Source organism: Alnus glutinosa, chromosome 7 (genome assembly GCF_958979055.1).
Source record: "Alnus glutinosa chromosome 7, dhAlnGlut1.1, whole genome shotgun sequence".
Lineage (NCBI taxonomy): Eukaryota > Viridiplantae > Streptophyta > Magnoliopsida > Fagales > Betulaceae > Alnus > Alnus glutinosa.
The window spans coordinates 21,063,922-21,087,548 of record NC_084892.1 but is presented as its reverse complement, the minus strand read 5'-3'; the positions used below and the strand labels follow the sequence as shown (position 1 = coordinate 21,087,548).

Below are 23,627 nucleotides of genomic sequence, written 5' to 3'. Positions count from 1 at the left end.
GCTAATTTACGGAGCATGAAACTGTCCTCCCAGATGTGGTGATTTTTTATGAAAAAATTAGAATTAATATTAAATGAGCTTAAATGATTAAAAACTAACATAAAATAACTCACTTCATTTTTTATTTCTTTTACCAAAAAATAAATCTTCATTTTGTTTCTTAACAATTCCAAGCCTAGATAACTGAGGTTGAATTTTACTTTAATTAAATCAAGGTGTAAGTATTTGAGAAGTTATAGAACAACAAAAGGAGCATATTTTATTTATTTATTTTTTAATAGATAGCAAAATGAGCATATTAATTCCATGTACTCACAACTAAAAGGTAAACGTATAAAAAAAAAAATATGTACAAGTTAAAAAGTGCACGGCTCAACATCTTTTTGATCCTTTTCCTACGATATATTCCAACATTATACTATTTTAAATATATTGGTTTTATCTTTTTTATTTGATAAAACTATACTTATTCCTTAATTTGCAAGTTGATTGAATGATAAAATAAAGGGGTCAAGTATATATACTTTTCTCTTTCTATTTTCTTTCAGTTTATTGTCTTTGAAAACTTGAAAAGTAATGGTTGGCAAGTGCTTTTTTTTTTTTTTTTTTTTTTTTTTTTTTTTTTTTTTTTAAGTATGTGGTTGGCATGTGCTTTGTACTTTAATTAATGATTTGTCATATCTTAATTAGTTTCGAATTTTGGATGATATTTTGAAGAATCTGAACAAAGACAAACTTGAATCATAGCTTCCGCTTTCTACATGTCTAGAATGTTCCTCATGTACCTGCTTACGGTCCAAATAGTCGGAAATATATTCTTTTCTATTTTATTTATTTTATTTTATATTTTTTATCCTTTTCTCCGCCAAATAGAAGTCACAATTCGAGTTTAGAGTTATGATTTCGTTTGGTAACCCTTCTCCCGAATATGGGAATTTTTTTATTTTTTATTTTTGAGTCGTCATAAAAAGTGATGAATATGATATAAAATTAAAAAGAATTTACATAAAAAAATAATAATAATTTGTATTGTAGTGAGTTTTTTTTATTATTTAAATAGTAATAAAAAATTGTTAATATGATATAAAAAGTGAAAAAAAATAAAAATGTTTTGAAGTAGATGTTTTTTTAGAGAAGTGAAAAGAAGGGAAAGGAGAGAGGAGGAAGTTATCAAACGGGGCTTATGGTTTGTTTGGATTTGCGATTTCAAAAAGTGCGCTTTGAAAAAATAATTTTTAAAAACGCAATTAAACATTTAGTATAATTGCAGATTAGTCTTTAAAATTCTGTAGTTTTTTTTTAAAAAAATATTATAGTTGCAACCATATTATGTCATGTAATTAACCGAGGCCCATGAAGCGACCAAGTTTGTTTTGGTCCAAATTCTATTTCCAGCCTACAATTTTGTGTTGTCTTGTGTACCCGCTGCCCATGAGTCCATGACATATGAGCCCACGTCATAGCTCATAATAAATAAATAAAACCTGATAATTTTGTGAAGGAAAGTATGTTGTAGTGTAGACGGCGTGCCGTTTTCAAGAAGTTATCTTGTATATGTGATTATAACCACAAACGACATTTAAGTGTGTTTGGCAAAGCTTTTTGAATTAGTTTTTTTTAAAAAAAAAATAAAAAAAAAATAGTAATATGAAGTTATTGATATAATATAAAGTAGAAAGAAATTTTGAATTTTTTGTAAGGAAAAGTAAAAAAGTTATGTTTTGTAATGGGTTTTTTTTTTTGAATATTAATAAAAAAATTTTAATGTGATATAAAAAGTGAAAATAGTTGATTTTTTTTTTTTTTTTTTTAAATTTTTTGGCTGAGAAAAGTAGGGTAGGGGGTTTGCCAAATGTATCCATATCTTTCTTGTCATTGGTTTCTATTAATTGTGGGTTTTGATACCGACGAAGAGAGGGGAGAGGGGCTTAGGAAAAAGATCCTCTCCATTTCAAATAAAATGGATATATCAATGTCATGGTCAGAATTTAAAGTTTATGCATCTAATGATGTGCATTGAGTCAATATTGATACATCTTTTAAAAATTTAAATAATATGAAATCATATACATTGCTATATGCACAAACTTTAAATCATGCTTATAAAATTTATAATGGATATTATCTATTTCATTTGAAATTGAGAGAATCCTTGTCCAAAGGATTAGGTGTGGTCATGACCCCAAATTTCTTGCCAAAAAAAAGAAGAAGGTAAAGTCCACATAACCCCTTCAAACTACTATTTGATTGTCAATGTCTCCCCCCCAATTGACAATGTCTCTCGACTCCCCCCTCCCTGCCCAAAAAAAAAAACTTTCATTTTGAATAATGTCCCCTCACAAACTATCAAAAATTGTCAATGTTCCCCAAATGAAGAAAATACTATTAATAAATAAAATAAAAAATTCAAATAAAATAAAATACATAAAATCCAGGCTGGTCAAATTTAAAAATTAAAAGAAAAGCTAATTTTTTTTTTCGTTTTAAAAAATAATAATTTTTTAAAAGAAATAAAAAAAAATCTTTTAAAAAGAAATTGTTTTTTTTTTTTGTTAAAAAAAAATTATATTTTTTTTGTTTTTGAATTTATAGAAGTATTTTTGTCCAATTAAAAAAATTTAAGATAATTTTTGTCTTTTTGCTGGCTTTAAGGGAGACATTGACAATTTTTTTTATAGTTTGTGTGTGTGTGTGTGTGTGTGTGTGTGTGTGTGTGTATGGGGGGGGAACATTGTCAATTGAGTTATACTTTGAGGAGGGTATGTAGACTTTTCCAAATAAAAGATATTTTCAACTCCAAACCCTAAAGACAGATTTGTTCTCGAAAATTTCCCAGAAAAAATACTTATATTGCATAGTTTGCAAGAGTTTGTAAAAAAGTTTGTAAGGTAAACAAATATATCTATATCACTCTTCCTTGTTCTATTCAGTTTTTATCTTATTGATTATGATTATTGTGTGTTTTTTCCAGTGATGGAACTACAGGGGGGTTAGTGCGGGCCATGCCCCCCCCAGCCCTCCTTTAGCAATTTTTTTTTGGTAAAAAATGCATTTGTTCAGCTTTTAAATTTGTTAAAAGAAAAAAGAAAAAAAAAAGAAAAAAGAAAAATAAACATTTTAGCTCTTGTAATTCAACTTTAGCTCCTTAAGAAAATTTTACTACAGTTGGGCTCCCTTAAAATCAACTTTCTAGTTTCATTCTTATATTATTTCAATTCATTTCTAGTTGTAGTGAAACTCATATACTTGTATTTACTTCAACAACCGTATCTACCGTTAGCCATTTTAAGCCAGAGTTAGGCGTGTTTTTGGCGTTAGAGAAATTAGTTTTAGGCATCAAGAAGCATATAAGTCTGAAAAATAGTCTAAGTAATGTATGTCTTAGTTGAAATAGTATTCATTCATGGTTTAAAAAACCAGAAAAAAAAAAAAAAAATCAAATTATTAATCATAACTATGTTGAGTCTAAGTTAAAGCAATAGAAATAACATTTGATAAAATAGAAATTAATATAAAATAAATAAGTTCAATAGTTGACAAGAGATTAAAGAAACTTTGTATAAATTAGTTAATAAAATAGAAAATATCAAGATTGATGGAATGAATATAGTCTTGGTGATAACAAAATCCCACAATTATTTTATGAAACTGAAAATATAATAGTCATTCAATAAGAAGTTGACTATAACTATATTGAATATGAATATATTGAAGAGATCTTGAATTACATGAGACATCTTTATAAAGATCCACAAATTTTTGTCCAAAAAATAAATGCAATCATTGAAAAGATAAGAACAACTTATCTTGAATATGAAGATCTTTTAACTCTGTTTAACTATGAAACAACTTTGTTTCTTTTGATGATGATGAAGATAATCAATCTTCTAATTCCTCCCACACCACAAATGTGGTGAGTGATGTTGAAAATGAAGAAGAAGAAATCACTTCATAAAAAAACAGAAAAATAAAAGAATCATTAGATCCAGAAGAAATTGAAAATTGGGGTATCAATGAGTTCAACAATAAAAATATCTATACAGAAGAAAAGAAACCATCTTTTGGTTTAATAAACGAAGAAAATACTTTGTTACCTAATCTTTCATACCAAAGAAAGTGATATAAAGAACCAGTTACTCAAAACGAAACGTATCTTGATCTTACAAACATTCCTTTTAAAGATCAGATAAAAGTTATAGATGAATGAGCTCAATCTTTGTCCATTATAGTAACAACCATAAAAACACTTACAAAAGAAAATTTTATTGACTATCTTGCAGCCATACTTCAAGGAGACACCTTATAATGGTTAAAGCAATGGAGAAAAAAAAGAAAAAAAAGAAGAAAAAAAAAAAACAGAGGAAGGTAAGCAACGAAAAACTGCTTTACTTTCGAATTTCCTACAACTAGAAGATATTTTAAGAAATTTTGTTAATATTATCAAAGAACAATTTTGTGGTTATACCGAAGAACAATCATGTTACGTGTATACATAACGTGAGATGAAAACATAACAAGAATGATTGATTTTGGTAAGATAATTTGAAGGAGTAATGTTTCTTGTACAACTCTTACTTAACTTTCGCACAACTCTAACAACCTTCTTTTAAGATTAACCATTGAATATTTATGGCTCATATATAGGAAAACAAATCCAATGGTTGATCATAAAAAAAGTAGTTAGAGTTGTACAAAAGTTGTGTAAGAGTTGTGTAAGAAACATTACTCAATTTGAGGAATCCTACACCTCCCAAGCACAAACATTAGTTTGCTAATATATTTCTCTGATTATATTTATTCCACAAGCAATAGGCTTTATAGCCTTACAAGACATTAGTCTTACAAGATGTCTACTGAACTGATAGAGTTAAAATACTTGATAAAGTAAACTACTACTACTACTTCTACTTAGAGATAACACACTACCACTTAGGGATAACATGATATCCCTTTATTCTCTACTCATAGAATTCTAATAGAAATAATCCACTCATTAGACTCGTAACACAACACTTCAAGATGATGCTAATTTTATGTTATCCAAGCTAGAATTATGCAATATCTATCATTTTGAAGAATATGTTAAATCTTTTAGAAAATGCTATTTTTTGGTAAACCCACCAAAACATGAGTGTTAGTTAGCACAGATCTTCAACAAACTCCCAAGCCTATGGGATGAAATGTGTAGAAAAATTACCTTGAATTTTCTTAAAAATATAGATAAAACATATAACCTTGGACAAAAAAAATAAACTTTGTTTCAAGACTAATGTTTACTTGTTAAAGCCAAAAAATAGGTAAACCAAATTAGTAACTCTAATTACGATCAAAAAGTGTTGTACTAAGATTTTTAAAGAATCTTAAAAAATAGGTTCTAAATTTTCAAAAAGGAAATCCCATAAGAAGTCTCGTAAGCATTTACACTTGTGTTGTTCAAGTATTGGAATATTAACTAACTCTTTTTTGAGTGTTAGTGCAATCAATTTCTAATGAATTTTTATTTGCAATTAATTATGTATGAAATTATTACCTAGCAAAAATTCATCATGCACATTTGGAAAACATAGTATTTTTGGAATGACAAATTTATTATTGCTCATCCAAATTGCAATATTTTTCTTTTTTTTACTTTATAATATATTTTTGTTTCCTTACCATCAATTCATTTGAAGGCAATAGGACTCTATTAGCATCCACATTTTAAAGGCAAGAACATTCCACTTGCAACGACAGATAATAGCTCCAATATCTATTAGGACACTAAAACTATATGGCTTATATCCAAGGAAGTTATATAAAGTTTCCTAAAACATACATGTATTTTTTTTTCTTTCTTTGACTATGACAGAAAATAATTTCTTCATCTCCTGTTTGGAAATGATAGATTTGAGCATTTTTTTTACATCTTCTTCTTCTTTATCTTTGAGGTAATTTATTCATGGCATAATAGAGATTTGGACATTCTTCATTGCAATAGGTTTTTGGTTAGAACTATTGTTTTTTGTTTCATCTTGTTGGACATTTTTAGGAATATTGAACCTCATTCTGGCAGATTTTTCCCAATTATCACTCTTGATCAGGAAAATGTTTTATCCATTTATGAACTCTACTATTTAGGAAATAAAGGTTTATTCCCCAAGCTTGAAGAGAAATATGGCTTGTATCTTTATTCTGGTATTCACTTAAATCATTTAAAAGCTTTTTTTTTTTTTTTGGAATTTCTAGATCCTTCCAATCAATTAACTTAGGATATTGAAAGATCTAGGTTTTAAGATTTATACAAAAATTTTGTCTAAATATTGTGTAGTAGTTTTGTTAATTCAGAGAATGTTTTCTAGTGAACTGATAGATCATGAGAACTTGATTTTATATTTGTACCCTTGGTTTTTATCCTTATCCTAACCGTGTCTTTCAGATTAGGATCATTAATGGAGATAAAATAGTTTGGCTTAATATTAAACCAAACTATTTCATTCCCAAGATTAGATTGAACTCCTCCAATTTTTGTTTTAAGAGGGTCACTAAACCTTTTATCTAAGACCACTACTAAAATTGGAGTATCTAGTCATTGTCTAAAAATTGTCATAATTCCTATTTGTATTAGGTCAATATAGATATATCTATTTTTTAGATATTTCTTCTTCTATCTAGCTACTTTAGCTTTATCAAATAAAGTAAGATTTACCTTACCTTCACTTAATAATTTTGCAGTGGTGTTTCCACTAAATTTTTCAAAAACTCGTGTTGAGAAAATTTTGCACTTTGACAACTTATAAATTTCTTCTTTCTTTATTTTTTATTTCTTTTTTAATTCTTCAATTTGTTCTTTAGTGAAGTTTATTTCTTCTCCTATAAAATCTTTTAGTTTTTAATTGTCTATTTCTTGTCCATGGATAATGGTTATATCATTTGACATTTTTTCTTGGACTATAAAGATTAATTCTTCTTCAGAAGAAATTTACTCATCATTTGAGACTTCATATAAAATTTTTTCTTCATAAAAAATTCTTGTCCATATAGAACTTCATTTTCTTATTTTTCAAGAAATTTGATCAATTTCTTTTCTTGTTTTCCTATTTTAGGGCATTGAGAAACATAATAACATTCTTTGTTACAAATATAGTACTTACAAGTTTTTCTATTGTTTGTATAGTCCTTATTGCTTATTTTACTAATATAAATGTGTGACAAACTAAAAGACAAAAAAGAGTTACACAATAGCTTACAACACTAAGATTCTTAACTTATATTACATGGTTAAAGTTTATAGACTTTATTTTCTTATAGGCCTTTTGATTATAGAGAACTTCTTTACTAGATCTCAAATTCCACCATGCTTCTTGCACTTTATTTCTATAACTGTTGCTAGCCGATTTGCTGGTAGATTCTTTTTTACTATTGATAGATTTGCTTTTTGCAAATGGTCCACTAAGCTTCTCGCCTATTATTCATTCTTACATCATATTGATAAGGTTATTGTACTCTTTGTTGTCTAGTGAAGGTGAAAAGATAAGACTTTGACTGTCATCGAGCAGACACAGGTGTTCTATATCATCTGCTAGTAATTCCAAATTGTATGGTAAATCAAGATTTTTTCTTGTTTCCATATTCTCAACCAGTTTTTCAGCTTGTTCGATTTGATCTGAACTTTGAGAATCTGTATTTAGCAAATTATTTTTCATCCGTGGCTTTTAAGTACCAAATCTAATAAGGCTAGAATTTTTGTTCTTTTACCATCCATCCAATTGAACTTCTTATCCAAAAAGTGAAATATTTTCCCCACTCTAAATTCCATGCTAGATAAGAAAGTAAGGTTCTTATCTTCAAAGGAAACTGTCACTATTGATCTTGCTAGAACAGTTTCATAGTTCCTGGCACCGAGTCAAATTGCACTTGCAAGAAAAGGAAGATGTAAGAACTAGAGCTTGCCGATGGATGCTGGAGGGGGAAAGCTTCGATGCTTAAGTTAGAATTCTATATGAGATTGAAAACTGAATGCAATAAGTGGGAGTTTTGAGCCAAGGGCCAAAAGTCCTTTATGCCTAGTTTAAGCTTACCCTTTACAGTATTTTTGATATGCCTGTTGGAGCATATGTTTTGGCGTCACTGATTCATGGGTTTACCTTTATGATAACCTCGGTATTGGGATCCCATTTTCCTAAAATTTGAAATATTTTTGGATTAAATATTCATTTTATCTCATTATTGTCGAAGTGGATCCCTTGTAAAGCACAAGCTTATAGAATCGAGTATGTTGAAATAATGGGCTTTCGGTTTACAAGCCAATCTTTTGGTTTTAGTGGGCCAGGCTACCTTGTCGGCTTAATTCTCAACAGTTACCTCCACAAATAATAGAAATTTTGCGTTTAATCAATACTGGGATTGGCGCCGACCCTTCGGTTTTTTTTTTTTTTTTTTTTTCCTTTATTCTCTTAAATGCACCGATTTGCTTGGTAGTCTTTTTTTATTTTTATTTTGGCACGCATTTTCTTTGAATTTTGGGTTGGCAATTACACACTCTTCTAAAAAACCCTTTTAAAAACGTACCATTCTTCATCGGTCTTATCTTTTCAATCCTGAGCCTTGTCTTTTCTTTTTTCTTTTTCTTTCATCTACAATTGCTATATGTTCCGTTTTCTGCACCTCTGACTCGCTTAAGATAACATTTGTACAATTTTCTCTATATATATTTCTTTAGTATTATGTTCTTCCAAACTTCCGTCAACCAAATTCCTCCATTTGACTATTTCGCCAGTTTAGATTCTCCGTTGACTACCATCTTACGTCTGGTTCTTCCATTTAATGAACCAGCAGTTCTTCATCTCTGATTGAGTGTTGCCTATTTAATGGGTCGTATCAGATCCCTTAAAAGGTTCTAACAACCTCCCCACCGTCGATGCCCATAAGAAAGACATGGAATTCGAGGTTCTTCACAGGGGTTCGTGGTGGTTGATATTAACGGAGAGAGATATGGCCTGATTACGGGATAAATATTCTATTCTCGAGTCTATGGTGCTTCACCCCTTTACTGCCAACAAGGGGGCTATAGTTGATCACAAGCATCACGAGGTTTGTCTTTATGAGAAAATGTTTAAGGCTGGTTTTTGGCTTTCGTTTTCGATGGTAGTTAGAGAGTTGCTTTTTATTCTTCATTGGCTCCAGTCAAGCTAATGCCCAATGGATGAAGAGCTCTGATTTCTTGTTTTGTGTTGCGGCCGTTGGTATTATTGAATACTTAGATGACTTTGCGAGAGTTCCTCTTTATTTATCATTCGAGTCAAATCAACGAGTGGTTATTGACGTTCTAGGCTCATCATAAAAAATTAATTCATGTGCTTGTGAAGTAGGCTAGCGTCAAGAAGTGAGAGATTCACTTCTTCTTCGTCTCGGGTAATGGATGGGATTTGGAAATTCTATCCATGGGACCTAGAGACCCCTTTGGTCAACCAAAAGATTAACTGCAAATGGCAAGAATCTTTGTAAGCAGCTCTGGTAGTTACAACTTGTCAGATGGTCGTGGCAAAGATAAGGTTTGTTATGCTTTATTTATTTTGGGTAAGAAAAAAAATGCTTATTTATGGGTCCTAATAGCAGATAAAGATGAATCAATCTTTAGGTTCTTCCTCATTTGGCTATGGATGGAGTCTTTAGTTTGTAATTGCGACATAACTGCACCATTGAAGACTTCACGGACCGAGGAAAACCCTGGCAAACGATTTTGTGGCTAAGCCTGATATGATCCACAAACGATAAATTTTTTTCTCTTAAGGGAAAACGTTCATATTGGGGGATTGTAAGAATTGTTATTGTACCGCCCCAGATTTTAAGACATAAAATATAACATCTTAAAATGGAAATTTAAAACCTAATAATAGAACAAAATAATATATTAATATTTATTAATATTTGATATAAATACTTATAAGATTAAAATATTCATTGAAATTAATTGAAGCACGTTTATAAATCCAATTTGATAAAAAGTTTAACAGACCTTAAACTTTGGAATGACGAAAATAGGGTCAAACGAACTCTGTTTTAATTGATTCAAAAACTAGAAAACTATACTTGAAGTCCTCTATTTATCCTCAAATTTCAAGATTTTTTGACTTCGTTAAGGATATAAAAACACCCGCGAAACGTGCTACCTTTAATTTAGACGAAAATTCACATACAACATTATTAATTAATGGGCCTCTAATTTTTATTAAAGTCATCATTACCCATTGATGATTTTTGTGCATTCAATAACTCAGCCATTAATTTCCAGCTTATGACTTAAATGAAGGCGAAACAAGTTTCATTAATAGAATATATATATATATAGAGTTAGAAGCTAAATGTTGGTTAGTTGTAGATAATAAATATTTTAGAAGAAGACTTATAGCCAACCTACATGTTGATGCCCAGCCTACACAGCTTACATGCCCAGCTTAATTTAATCACAATGGGAACCAAGGCACTCGTCAGAATCAAAACTCTTGTTAGATCGAGATAAGAGATTTTAATGAAAAATCATTTTTTACATAACAGCTCGCCCAGATGCCCCCTTCTCAATTGTTGATCAAATGCCACTCAAATCATCTTGGCCTTCCGTGTGTGTATAAAAAGAGAGATGCAGCCCCCCCCTCCAATCGCACATCACCTTTTACCTCTCTTCTTCCCCTCTTGGTATCTCTCTCTCACTCCCAAATATTCTCTGTAACATCTTCTTCTTCTCAGTTCCTACAGCAGTAGAAAACCCATAATCAACTCTCTTCTTTCTCTGGGTTGCACAAGCAACGCATAAAACTCTTACTCTCATATTTCTCCTCTAGTTGTCCCCCTATTCTTCACACATTTAGCAACCCAGTACAAAGGAAAAGAAAGAACAATAAGAAAAACAGAAAAAAGAGGAAAGAACTCCCTCAAAATCTCCCTGTTTCTCTCTGTGGGTCTCGGGTTGCAATAGCTCTCTCTTCTTTCTCTCCTTGTTTTTTGTTTTTGGAAAATAAAATAGGAAAAGAAAAGTAGAGAGGAGAACTCTCTAAAATTTCCTTTTTGGTAAGCCTCTTTCATTTTCTTTTCTAGACTTTTCCAGTTCTTCCTAAAGAAAAGACAATAATTGAAAACCATTTTGTCTTCATTTTTCGGTTAACAAGTAGTAGAACTCTGAAATCTCTCTTCTTTGTGTGTGTGATCGGCTGTACAGGAAAGAAAAGAGAAAAACATAAAAGGAAAAAGAAAAGTGGAAACAGATAAAAGGAAAGGAAAAATAAAAGAAAAGGAAAAGAAAAAAAAAAAAGTAATCAAAGGATCCTCTCTTATCTCTCTCAACCGGTCTATAATGTTTTTGAAGTGCTTTTAATATCTCAAAATATCATTTAAGGTATTTGGTAAGTTTTATTTAACATTTTATGATTTTTAAAGCTATTAGATTATTTAAAGTTAATAAGTTATCTAATGTTTTAATGTGTGTTTTATGTTGTTTTAAAACAGGGTATTCCAAGTGGCATATTTAGATAATAAATCATGTCGTGATGCCCGAATAAAAAGTAATGTTTTATAAAAACGTTGTTACGCTGCCCAAAATTCTAAAAGTATTTTTAGGTATTAGTAACACTAATGCCGTTATTCCGTCCAAATTTTATAAAATTAAAATAAGGATTATTTATATTTATACCGTTGTGCTATCCAGTTATTTTAAAATATAAAACCCATTTTTAATATTAATGGAATTATTATGTTTATTTGATAGGAAAATATATAAGTTTTTAATACTAATGCCATGGTAATGCCCGTTTTAATTTAAAGATATTTTAGACGTTAATTAATAAATGCTTTAATAATGCCCACATGAAAAATGTGGTATTTTAATTGATTAATTTTATATGCACTTATAATATCTAAACGACATTAGAAATTAAGTAATTTAGAAGTGAGAAATGTAAAAGTGTTAAAATAGGTTCTTAGCAATTTTGTGTTAAAACACTATCACTTGTACTAAATTATATTGCAGTGAACACTTGTGTGTGAATACTTTTTGAAGCAGGAAATAACTGTAAGTATTTCTAAAATACTTACTGAGAGTGATACTGGTTTCCATAATGTTGTGATTTCTGCTTTATTTAATTGTATGCAAGTTGTTTGAAACTTTATATGTTTTGTTTTGAATTTTGCCTATTTTACTATCATGAATCATGAGCCTGCTATTAAATTTACTTTGCATATGTTACTGTTGTGATTAATGAACTTATCAGTAATGGAGGTATGACTTCAATAATGGAGGCCAGGTATGACTCTAAATAACATGTTAACCGGAGGTACGACTCTAAACAAGAGAAGTTCCGATAAGATAAATAAATGAGATTGTGCATATGTATATAAACTGTTATCATATTTTTACATAGTGTACTTTTAAATAGATCAGTATTTCATTATATTATTGAAAGCAGTTGACTCACTTGATCACAATATGAGATTCTGGTAATGACTGCAATCTCATACATGTTTTTGTAGGACAGGAGAGAGGTCAGGACATTTAGGATTATTATGCTGAACTTGTTATTTATGAATGAGACTTTTAAGGGTTGTTTTTAATATGTAATATTTTATATGTTGGTTTGTACTAGCTTAAAACAATGGTTACATATTATTAGTGCCGCATGTGGCACATATGTTAATGCTTTGTGCGTAATTATTATATGAGAAGGCCAAATTATATTATTATATTATGTTCCCTGTCAAATCTCAACTCTGATGATGTCATAATGTTACGTGCAAATTCAAAATTTTCACTTACGCCTTTTTGTAAAAGGCAGGGCATTACAGTTACTAATATGATAAATCCACAATTTTTTCCATTTGATGTAGATAATTTCAACTTGCTATTTTTTCCAATGGATGGACCTTCCAACTTCTAATAGGGTTGTAGAGGTTTGACCTATGCTGTTGAAAATGCTTAAGAACCTTGACAATGAAAATGAGACACTCATAGAAGGGTTGAAATCCTAGGGAATGAAAATGTCAAATATATGGAAAGAGTTAAGCAACTGGAAATGCAGCTGGAGAAGGAATGTCATATATACACGGAAAGGATTGAGTACCTAGAGAAGGAAAATAACATATATAAGGCAAGAGAGAAATGGTTAATCCTAACTTTGATGTTGTCATTGTTGGTTCTTTGTATTGCACTTAGTGCATAACTTTAACTTTTTATGTAATGGAGCACTTTGACTGTTGTAATATTTTCAATTAAAATATGTAATGAAATTAGAACATTTTCTTTGTTGAAATGAGTTGTTTGAAATGATGTAAACATAAAGCATAAAATGTTGAAGACAACAACCTGTTTAGAGCATATTCATTAAAAGACAACCTTTTTCAACATAGAACTTTTATACATCAAATATTGTGTTCAAATGGTCAACCCTTCAACTCGGCATAAAACCTTTGCAAGATAAGTTACTGTTCAAATGATGACCCTTAACAAAAAGTTGTAACAAAAAACTGTTCCATAACCTCGTATAGATGTCACATAAAAATGTCCCAAAAATATTGTCACACCTATTCTACCACAAAAACACAACAAATATATTTTGTCACTATTGCCACATTCCTACTGATCGACTGGCTGCTTGCTGACTTTGTTCTGATCTAATGTTAATGTGTTCTACTTCCTGTGAGCCTTCAACCTATACCACCATTACCACAATAAAAAGAAGTTATTATTTTACTACATTTAAACAAATGATAACATGTACAACCATAACCATTATAGTAACCATCATTCCCAAATAAAATTGAATACTCACCCTTGTTTCCCTTTTTGACTTTCTACCCCTAGACCTCATTGGTTTTGATGATGTTTGTGGGATGTCCACATGTTGGGGTTCATGCTGCCAACACCAACATTATGAAAATGTAATTCATGTTAGTAGCCACCATAAAATAAAGGCAACCTAATTGGAATAGAATGAACACAAAATGAAAATGTTGCAAAAAACATACAACCACCCATGTGCAGGTAGTTGATCAAACTAAGACGAATGGACTGTAATTTGGGAGTCATCATATTCATCCATATTAGCTCATTCTAGAATTCTTTCAGTTGGTTTGTTTCCATGGATTGACCAGTTCTTTTCTTTTTCTCCACAAGATCAACGAAACAGTTTCCATATATCAGTGTTTCCCTCCATAGCATAAGCACCATTTGTTTTTGAATTTTTATTTATCTCTATCAATTAAATAGCAATTCCACATTTTTAGTGGCTTATATTGCAAATGAGCCTCCATTCTGCCATAAGTTTACCTCCATTAGTGTTGGTAACAATTCAAATTAGTAAGAATTACTGTAACATTTACTAAAAACAATTTAAGGATTTGTTATTAAAAAAAAAAAAAAAACACACATCAGATGCAGTTTTAGGCTTCCTAACCCTAACCTTTTTGGGCCACTTTTTCCTATTAGGGTTATTTATTTGCTTGCAACCTCTAGCATTGTGGCATTTTTTTTACTGCATTTTTCACATGTTACATCATACCCTTATTGAGTTACATTAACAGTTTCTTGTTGCTCATTTTCCTTTGGGCCTTTATGTCTCAACTTTTTCAGCCCACCCTTTTGTTTCCAATAGAAAGGGGGTTCTATAGGTTTAGTATCATTATCACCAAGTCATTCATTAGGCCTAGGCATAAGATGGATCTTTGGAGCATATGAATTCAAATACGTCTCCATCAGGTACCACTTACTAAAGCATGTCTCTGGAACTTCCCTAGTAGTATATATAGCACAACATGCATTAGGGTGGGGAATACCATTCAGTTGCCACCTACCACATCCACAACTTTTTATTCTCAAATTGACCACCCTCCTAGGTTTGTGACTATGGTCAATCTCGAACTCAAGATTGTTGCTTCATGAAAATGTAGTTCCTTGCGTCACTCTTGTTTTGCTCCAACTATTTTACGATCTTAGGGCATATAGTATTAGTTAATTTTGCAGCTCAAACTCTTATCTGATTGAACATATTCATTTTGTCGCCTTATCATCTCCATTATAGTTAAAATAGGTTTTTCTTTTACTTCCACGATCCAAGCATTTAATGTCTCTGCAATGTTGTTTGATAGGATGTCACTGCAACTATGGGTGCTAAAAGCATGTCTTGGCCACAACTTTGGGTCTATCTTATCAAGGTAGTTAAGGGCTTCAACATGCATACCATTGATGACATCCATGTAGGTCTTGAAATGTTATTCATTCGAAGCTCGAGTTGTAGCCTACAAATTATATTTAAAAGCCTTGCCCTTGAATCCTTTAATTTTAAAGTTTGCATGTAAATGCCTTACACAAAATCTGTGCTCATGACCAGGCAGAAAAAAACTCTGAAGCATCAAGCAACACCTATGTATGAAAAAGAACATGATTAGGACAACATTCAGATAAACAAATGGTCAAATAAAACAAATGCAATTTTCTAATAAACTCTCTATAGTTCATTTTGGTACCTTTTGTCGATCCGACATGAATGCCCACTTATTGTTAGCTAGACTCCCAATATTATCCAATAGTTTACTAAGAAACCACGTCCAGGTCTCTCTTGTCTCAAACAACAAATGCTATAGGGTATATGCCATCAGTAGCATCCAACTGTCCAACAAACCAGCCCTTTAGAAAACAAGCATCAACGTAAATCATGGACCTACAGCCAACCAAGAATCCATGCTTACATGCTGCCAAACCACATCCGTTGGAAGGATCTTCTATCCCTTTGTACATATGCTGAGCTACTAGGTTTCCACTTCAATATTGTCATTGCATACTCCCTTGTGTGTCTATATTGCTCATCATGCCTCCCTTTTAGTATGGAAAATGTCATTCTCTTTGCACGGTGATAACTCAACAAAGTAAACTCAAGGTTAATTTGATCTTTCAATGCTGATGCTTTCAAATTGTCCTAGTCCCGAAAGTTATTCAAATATCTTTTTACAACCCATTTGATTGTTGCCCTTTTATTCTTATAGTGGCTGCCACAGTTGTGGACGTCGAAGAAAGTTTTAATTTGAAAAGCCTTCGTATAAATCATCTAGGATGTTTGAATTCTCTAACCACAATTCTCTTGCAAAAAGCGGACATCCGTTTTTTCCCATTTTGCAAGTAGGTGTATTCAAACCCTTCTTGAATTAGGTATAACCTCAGTACATCCTTAAACTGAGAAGGGTTAGTAAACTTCAACCCAAGCTTTAAGATAATGGTTTGTGTCAAGTCATGAACAACATTCCTCTTTGGATACCTCCTCTTCTTTCTATCACATTTGGAAGACCCTTCTTCAGCTTTGTCTAAATCACTCTCTAAACTCATTAGCTCACTATCAGGATAATAGTCATCTAGATCTTTCCATTCAACTTCAGCTCCTCCAATCTTGTTGGATGATGAAGATAGAGCAGCTCATTATTGAAACCATCTTATTATAGCCTCCCTAGTAGCCTTCAATATTTCATCACTCTTTTCATTAAATATTTCAAGTTCATCATCGTCTCTTTGCTCAAAGTCACTAAAAAGGAGGCCATCATCTTGCACATTAGCATGTTGTGCAGCCTATTGTTGAGGTTGTTGTGGCTGCTTTGGGGATAGATGTAGCTATTGTTGAGGCTCTTGTGGCTGGTACTGCATTTCTGTCTCATCCAACTCGGGCACGTGTGATTCTTTTAACTCGTAGTCATCAATTTCCACCTTAGCTGTCGATTGGGGTAGAAGCAAAGGTGGAGGCACCACTTCAACTGGTTGGGGTTCATTAAGTGCATGCTCTACATATATGCGTAAGTTATGTCTCCCAACTTTCACCAACTCATTCAACATTTTAATTATCACACGATCCGTTGTTAGTACATGAATACCCTAATAACCATCTTCATCAAACTTGTAATACATTGTACCATTCTCTTTATACCCTAGATAGTCTTGGACTACATTTTGAATGTCCATGAAACAAAAGCGGTCTCCATCTATATCAGGTATATCCAAGACATCTCCTCCTACTTATTTCAAATTTGTTCCAAACGTAAACCCCTCATGGTAAATTAATATATCCACCAACGGCGTTGCTATTTCTACACCAAGCATGGATTAAATTAGCTAGTAACAACATGCATTGACATAATCTAAAAAACATATGCACCCACATAAAAACAAATGTACAATAAAGTATAATCTTTAACCATATTGTTGTGGACCATAAGAGTTCATTGTTTGTGGCTCACCCATGACAATGACACATGATACATACCTCAAAAGGCTTCACAATCAGACAAAGTATCACAATTCATGTGGGGAAAAAAATGAAATGAATGAAAAAGCCTAATAGTTGGATTTGGAGAAAAAACCACTACCCACATGGGCCAGAAGAGTTGGATTCTATCACATGATTAACAAAAAATAACACAATGAAAGCTAAAAGCATCTCCAGCAACAATTGGTAAAATACCTAATGAAAAAAAATGTAACTCTCTACTTTAGCTACCATCTTTTCTATAGACTGACAACAGATTCTCTATTCTACTTTCTACTTGCTTTTAAATATTATTTCTCACTTTTTTTATTATTATATTATATTTTCATGAAAAAGAGACAAACAATAAACAACTAAAAAATAAAATGAAAAAACAATAAAATAATTATCTAGTGTACAACAGTGAATAACAAAAAGTTAGTATTCACTGTATCACTTTATGCATTTTACCTAGACTCTAACTAATATGTTGGAGGAGAAAAAATGGTCTTATTAGCTAAATATAGCTAATATAAAACTCTTACCTAATCTGCTGGAGATGCTCTCAGCGTTATTGGAAGATGTTCGGTTATGTTCTCACGTGTCATCCCATTTGTTTTTGTAATTTTGTTTTCACATCATTGATGAATTGATTGAAAGTCATAATTTTCTGATGATCCATGAGTGGTCAATGTATGCTTTAGAATTCCTTTGAGTTATAGGTACAGACTACGTAGTACTAGAAAATAGGTGCACATAATATATATATCAAATTTGCAAGTGACTAAAATAGAGGCATAGCCTGCTAAAATAGGGTATAACAAACTTAATCAAAATAGTGTAGACATACCTTTTTCCTTGGGAATCACTATTCGACAACTCCAGTTCTCTCCTTTCGGATATTAATTGACAAATTTACACTTGACGTCCATCTCCTTTTAGATATTCAAAAATAAATTCTCATTCTCATTTGCGAATTTTTGGTATTAACTGTCAATTTATTGGCTTATGACCTGTTAGTGAAACTGGTTACTTTTGTAATCTCAAAAATGGTAAAAAGAAATTTTTAAGAGAGAGCACGGCACCCAAGGCCATTGAACAAATTACCTTTTGTCATTTGAAGGCATTTTTCCTATCAAGAATTGAAGTTATCATAGATATGAACAATAAATTTCTATGAGAAAGCATGACCATGTTGAAAATATTTAGAATGCTTTATTAATTGTGTTGATGACAGTTTCTGAATGGTGACGTGTCGGTCGTTGATTGAGTTTTCAGTTGGAAAATAATGTGACCTGCAAAATAGCAAAGGTTTGTCGAGAGTTGGCCGGGGGCGCCTCCTCTGATGGTTAAGTCAATGATGAGTTTTTGAGAAAGAGGGTAAATGCTATCAGAAAAATTAGGTGTTACCAAATTTATGGTAGCTATTTACGTCGTCCCTCTTTCACAAATTTGCACGTGTGGGCTTTCTCAATCTTCAGATTACTGTTCACTCATTGTGAGAGAACAGTGACTAGATGTGACATGATCGAAGGCCATTTATGGCAGTCTGACTTCTTGGCATGATGAGCTGGCCTGAGGGGCGGTGCGTGATGCTGTAATCCACCTTGTCCTCTGACTTGATTTGACCATCTAATCTCTTGTCTAATAAATGCCCAAAGATCTTAATAAATGCGGGGATCTTCTATCTCGGACTCTTTGTTGGTCTGTGAGGTGAACACTTTGTGCGATTCTACGGGGGTTTGATTAACTGATTGGGCCATTCTACTGGGCAAGGTAGAGATGGGCCATTCTGAAGACCCATTTTCGGGTTGGGGAAGGATAATTCCCCAACAAATTGGAAATACAGCTTTCTTAGGCAACTTTTCAAGACAAAGAAAAGGTTTCAAGAGTAGAGTCATAACCTCAAATCATTTTGAAAAATACAGCTTTTTGGAGCATTTTTCTAGACAGAATTAAGGTTTAAGAACATGCACTTTTTGAGACAGAATCAAGGTTCAAGAATAGAGTTTTAACCTTAAAGCATCTCGAAAATTCGGCTTTTCAAAGCACTTTCTGAGAAAAAAATCAAAGTTCTAAGACTAGAGTCTTAACCTCAAAGTATCTCGAACATACAACTTTCCAAAGCATTTTCCGAGACAAAATCAAGGTTCTAAGCAATGACGGAGAGAGGGGGGGGCCGGTGGGGGCCATGGCCCCCCTCAACTCTCAAGAAAAAAAATAATAAATAAGGTAAAAAAAAAATAATTGAAGTTTTTTTTGCCTATTGACCCCTAACAAGAAATTTTTTTGCCTCTTGGCCCTTTCCTCTTTATTATCTTTTCAACTGATTTCATCTCATTTAGAACGATAGCTTTATTATCAAAATTTTTTTCCTTTAATATTTAACGGTAGCAAAAGACATGTCTGAGAAGGTAACGATAGAATAAGCTTTACAAAGTTGTAAAGGCTTTGTTCAAAATAAATTAAAAGGGTTTAGTAAAGCAGTGCATTGGAAGAAGACAGATGTGGATTTGAGGAGTCACATGCCTAACAAAGCTTGATTTCCTAAGGATGTGTGGCAACAATAACGTAAAATGGATAAAAATAGCAAGATGACATTAGAAAAGTCTAGAAGATATGCGTTTCATTTGTATTGTATTGTGTTTAGCAAAATGTGTTTTAAATAACAGTTGGTGGGTTATTGCGTTAATTAGAGTGGATTGTTCTAACAAAAGGAGCAAGATAATATTAGCTTCAAGAGCCATGTCATTCAGGTAAAGCCTTGCGAGAAGGCCGAAAAGTACACAATTCAACCAACTGAAATTTCTCAATTTCAATACAGAAATTGAGACATTTTTTATTTTTTATTTTCTGAATCTTTGGACAACGGTTTTCTTTACTTTTTTTTTTTTTTTTTTTTTTTTTTCCAAAAAACTATTTTCACTTTTGCTTATTAATTTTCAATTTGAAGGGAATAATAAAATATCAAAACTGGGTTATGTTTAATTTACTTAAAATTTACCTTTATATATATATATATATATATATATATATATATACTTTAACCTATACTTAAGAAAAAAATTTATTTGGCCCGGCCCCCTCCCATTAAAATGTCTGGCTCCGTCTCTGGTTCTAAGACTAAAGTCTTAACCTCAAAGCATCTCGGAAATCACAGTTTTTCGGAGTACTTTTCGAGACACAATCAAGGTTTAAGATTAGAGTCTTAACCTCAAACCATCTCGAAAATACAGCTTTTTCAGAGTACTTTCTGAGGCAAATCAAAGTTCAAGGCGAAAGTCTTAAGCTCAAACTATCTCGAAAATATAGCTTTTCGGAGTGCTTTCCGAGACACAATCAATGTTCAAAACTAGAGTCTTACCTCAAAGTCTCAAACCATCTCGAAAATACAGCTTTTCGAAATACATTTCAAGATACACTCAATGTTTAAGATGAGATTCTTAACCTCAAAACATCTCGGGAATAAAGCTTCCCAAAGCCCTTTTCGAGACAAAATCAAAGTCCCAAGATTGAAGCCTTACCCTCAACATATCTCGATACATGAAAGCCTCTTACTCGTCATCACCGGGTGTGCAGTTTTAGTTCACAAGTTTTATACCGGACCCGATACATGACAAGTATAGAGCCGCGAGCTCGGGGGGTAAGACCTACGCCACTAGCTAGGCACCCCAACAACCGTGGTTCTGACAAGCACCTGATATCTGAAATTGTGCTTGCAGCATTGAAGGACCAAGGTAACTCCAATCACGAATACACAAAAGATTCCCGATGCCCTACCAATTGGACAAGTCAGCAATGGGAATTGAGGGGTAACTGTTGGGAATAAATCTCATCGTGGGTTTCACTCAATCATATCTACATGGAATATGATTTAGTTGTTAGAGGAAGATAGACTCCTTATGGAAACACAACACTTATACAACCATTAATATGGCACATACAAAGAATCTCACTTGAATACAAAGATTGTATGGATAATAACTGAGGAATCCCCTTCAATGAGAGAACCAAATCCCAAGAGATCAGTGACTATATATGATATGATAGCAATATTCTGTCTCTATAGCTACACAGAGTTCTACATGCAAGGACTCAGCTACCAAAAACTCTGTAAAAGGGACACAAGGCATAAGGTAAAAGAGACATAATTCCCCTAAAAAAAAACCCTAGCTCATTGCCAGTCACTCCAAAAATACATGGTAGCATAGGCATCAGAGCAGTGTCTCCGTTTAAGCCACCTAGAGACCTTTTGACGCTCTTATTATTTTGCAAATAGCCCATCGCCGGTCAGGCCGTGCCAAGAACTGTACCAAACATGTGTCAATCCTAACTTAATTAACACTCAATAATAAAGTCTAGCATCATCCAATACTATGCATTTGTCTTTGTACATTTCACAAATGGCTCACTCAATAAGCTCCAAAATATGGACCCAGGATACATGCAGTATGTGGCTCTCAAATCTATAGTATTATTTAGATGTCGGGCTCAGGAATACAGAGGTGATCCCACTGGAATTATCTAGTGAACAAGTGGGTAGATTATGAGAGAGATAATATTGACGTCAGAGTTCCATTCGATTACACATTATCTAAAGATAACATAATGAATGAAAGCTAAGCGTCATTGGAACATGGACCGTTGTGTTCCCATGCATGTGTCATCCCAACCTTCTTTGTACTTTTGTTTTCACATCATTGATGAATTGATTGAGATTCTTTTCTGATGATCCATCGGTGGTCAATGTATTCTTTAGTGTTCCTTTGAGCTCCTTGATATTCACCCTCAATTCATCAGCTAATTGATCTCCAGTACTCATAAGAAGATTAATTTTTTCTGCAACTTCCTCCCGTCTGCAGATTGGCTTCTTGTCACATAGATTGAGTCCGATCCTCCAATCATCCACCACCAATTTTCTATTAGTGAATTGATCAGTCAGCAAAGGGAAACACAGCAGTGGAACACCACACCATATGCTTTCCAATATTGAATTCCATCCACAGTGAGTTAGGAACCCTCCGATTGTCGGATGTGAGATCACAGCAATCTGATGGCACCACGGCACGATCAAGCCTCTACCTTTGATCTCATCTTCAAATCCAGCGGGCAGGAAATCAGTTTCATCAGATTTCACAACATCAGGGCGAAGCACCCAAATAAAACTCACTCCACTGATTAAAACCCCATAGGCTATCTCTACAATATCTTCTTCACTAACATGAGCATAACTTCCAAACGAGATGTACAAAGCTGATCCATGGGGCCTGGTCTGAAGCCACTGGGTGCAGTCCGACTCGGACCATAGGCTAGTAGGCACCATGCTCGTGGCGAACCCAGTTGGGAAAACTGGTCCGATTGCATATATTGGCTGCTTTTGTTGTAAGGCTGAGATGGTCTCGGATTCGAGCTCTTGGACAGTGTTACATACAATAAAGTCCGCTCTTTTTACATCCTCAAATGCCTTGTATATGATACGGTGCACCACCGTCGATATGTTGTCGGTGGCTTGAAGATAAGACATCAAGTCCGTTGGTTCGATGGTCCTCACACCCGGTATGTAGTCGATGGGATCCTTACGATTATCTAGTAATGATATTAAAAAGTAAAATCACCAAAAGAAAGATTGTTTATTTTAGTTACAAAATTAAAAAATAACAAAAGAGATCGAGGTGAAGAGAGAAGTATACGTACCTTGAGAAGCAAAATGACAATTTTTTCTAAGGAGGTCCAAGTGATAGTAGAGAGAAAGAACCAAAACTGGTTCAGTCCAGAAAGAAACATTAACGAGGTTGTACTTGTTGGCAATCATTGATGACCAAACGAAAAAAGTGTCTGCAATCAGGCAAGTGACCGGAGGGTCGGAGTGAACCACTTTCCCGACAAGTTCATCGACGTGGGACGAGAAGACGTGTAAAACACCTTCCATGAACTGGTCATGGTTGAGGGAACGGTCGAACCCTTGTGGAAAACCGTCGCTGATGGTCATGTAACGTATGTCTAGACCGGATTTACGTGCCCCGGCGAAGATGTTACTGTCGGCGCTACTGGGTTGGGATTTTCTTATATGGTGGTGGATTGAGAGGGTGTTCACGAAGGTGATGGTGAAGCCCTTGGATGCAAGCTTCAAGGCTAGATGGACGAAGGGGATTACATGGCCTTGAAGAGGGTAGGCAAACATGATAGCGTGAGGCTTCTGCAGCTGATTGTTCTCCATCGGTGTGTGGTATATATATATATATGTTCTAGAGAGAGACGGAGAGAGATCGATGGAAATGGAATCACTATAGCTAAACCCTGATGCTTCTTATGAATTCGAACATAAACTATATACGGCCATGTTCGTCCAAAATAATAAATGGACAATACAAAAAAAAAAAA

General features: G+C 33.0%; 1 protein-coding gene across 1 annotated transcript; it reads right to left on the bottom strand.

Moving 5' to 3' along the window:
• Positions 1–21,700: 21,700 nt before the first annotated feature.
• LOC133873758 (UDP-glycosyltransferase 86A1) lies at positions 21,701–23,531 on the bottom strand. Its single transcript, XM_062311514.1, has 2 exons — positions 22,941–23,531; positions 21,701–22,832 (listed from the first exon to the last, which is right to left on the bottom strand). The coding sequence occupies exons 1-2, from the start codon at positions 23,461–23,463 to the stop codon at positions 21,910–21,912; spliced, it is 1,446 nt and encodes a 481-aa protein (XP_062167498.1). The 5' UTR covers positions 23,464–23,531; the 3' UTR covers positions 21,701–21,909.
• Positions 23,532–23,627: the final 96 nt, after the last annotated feature.

Excerpts from the sequence above, each read along its gene's own strand:
- LOC133873758 (XM_062311514.1), bottom strand. The coding sequence starts at position 23,463 with ATGGAGAACAATCAGCTGCAGAAGCCTCACGCTATCATGTTTGCCTAC. Across the intron at positions 22,833-22,940 it reads TTGTCATTTTGCTTCTCAAG|ATAATCGTAAGGATCCCATC; the intron begins GTACGTATACTT and ends TATCATTACTAG.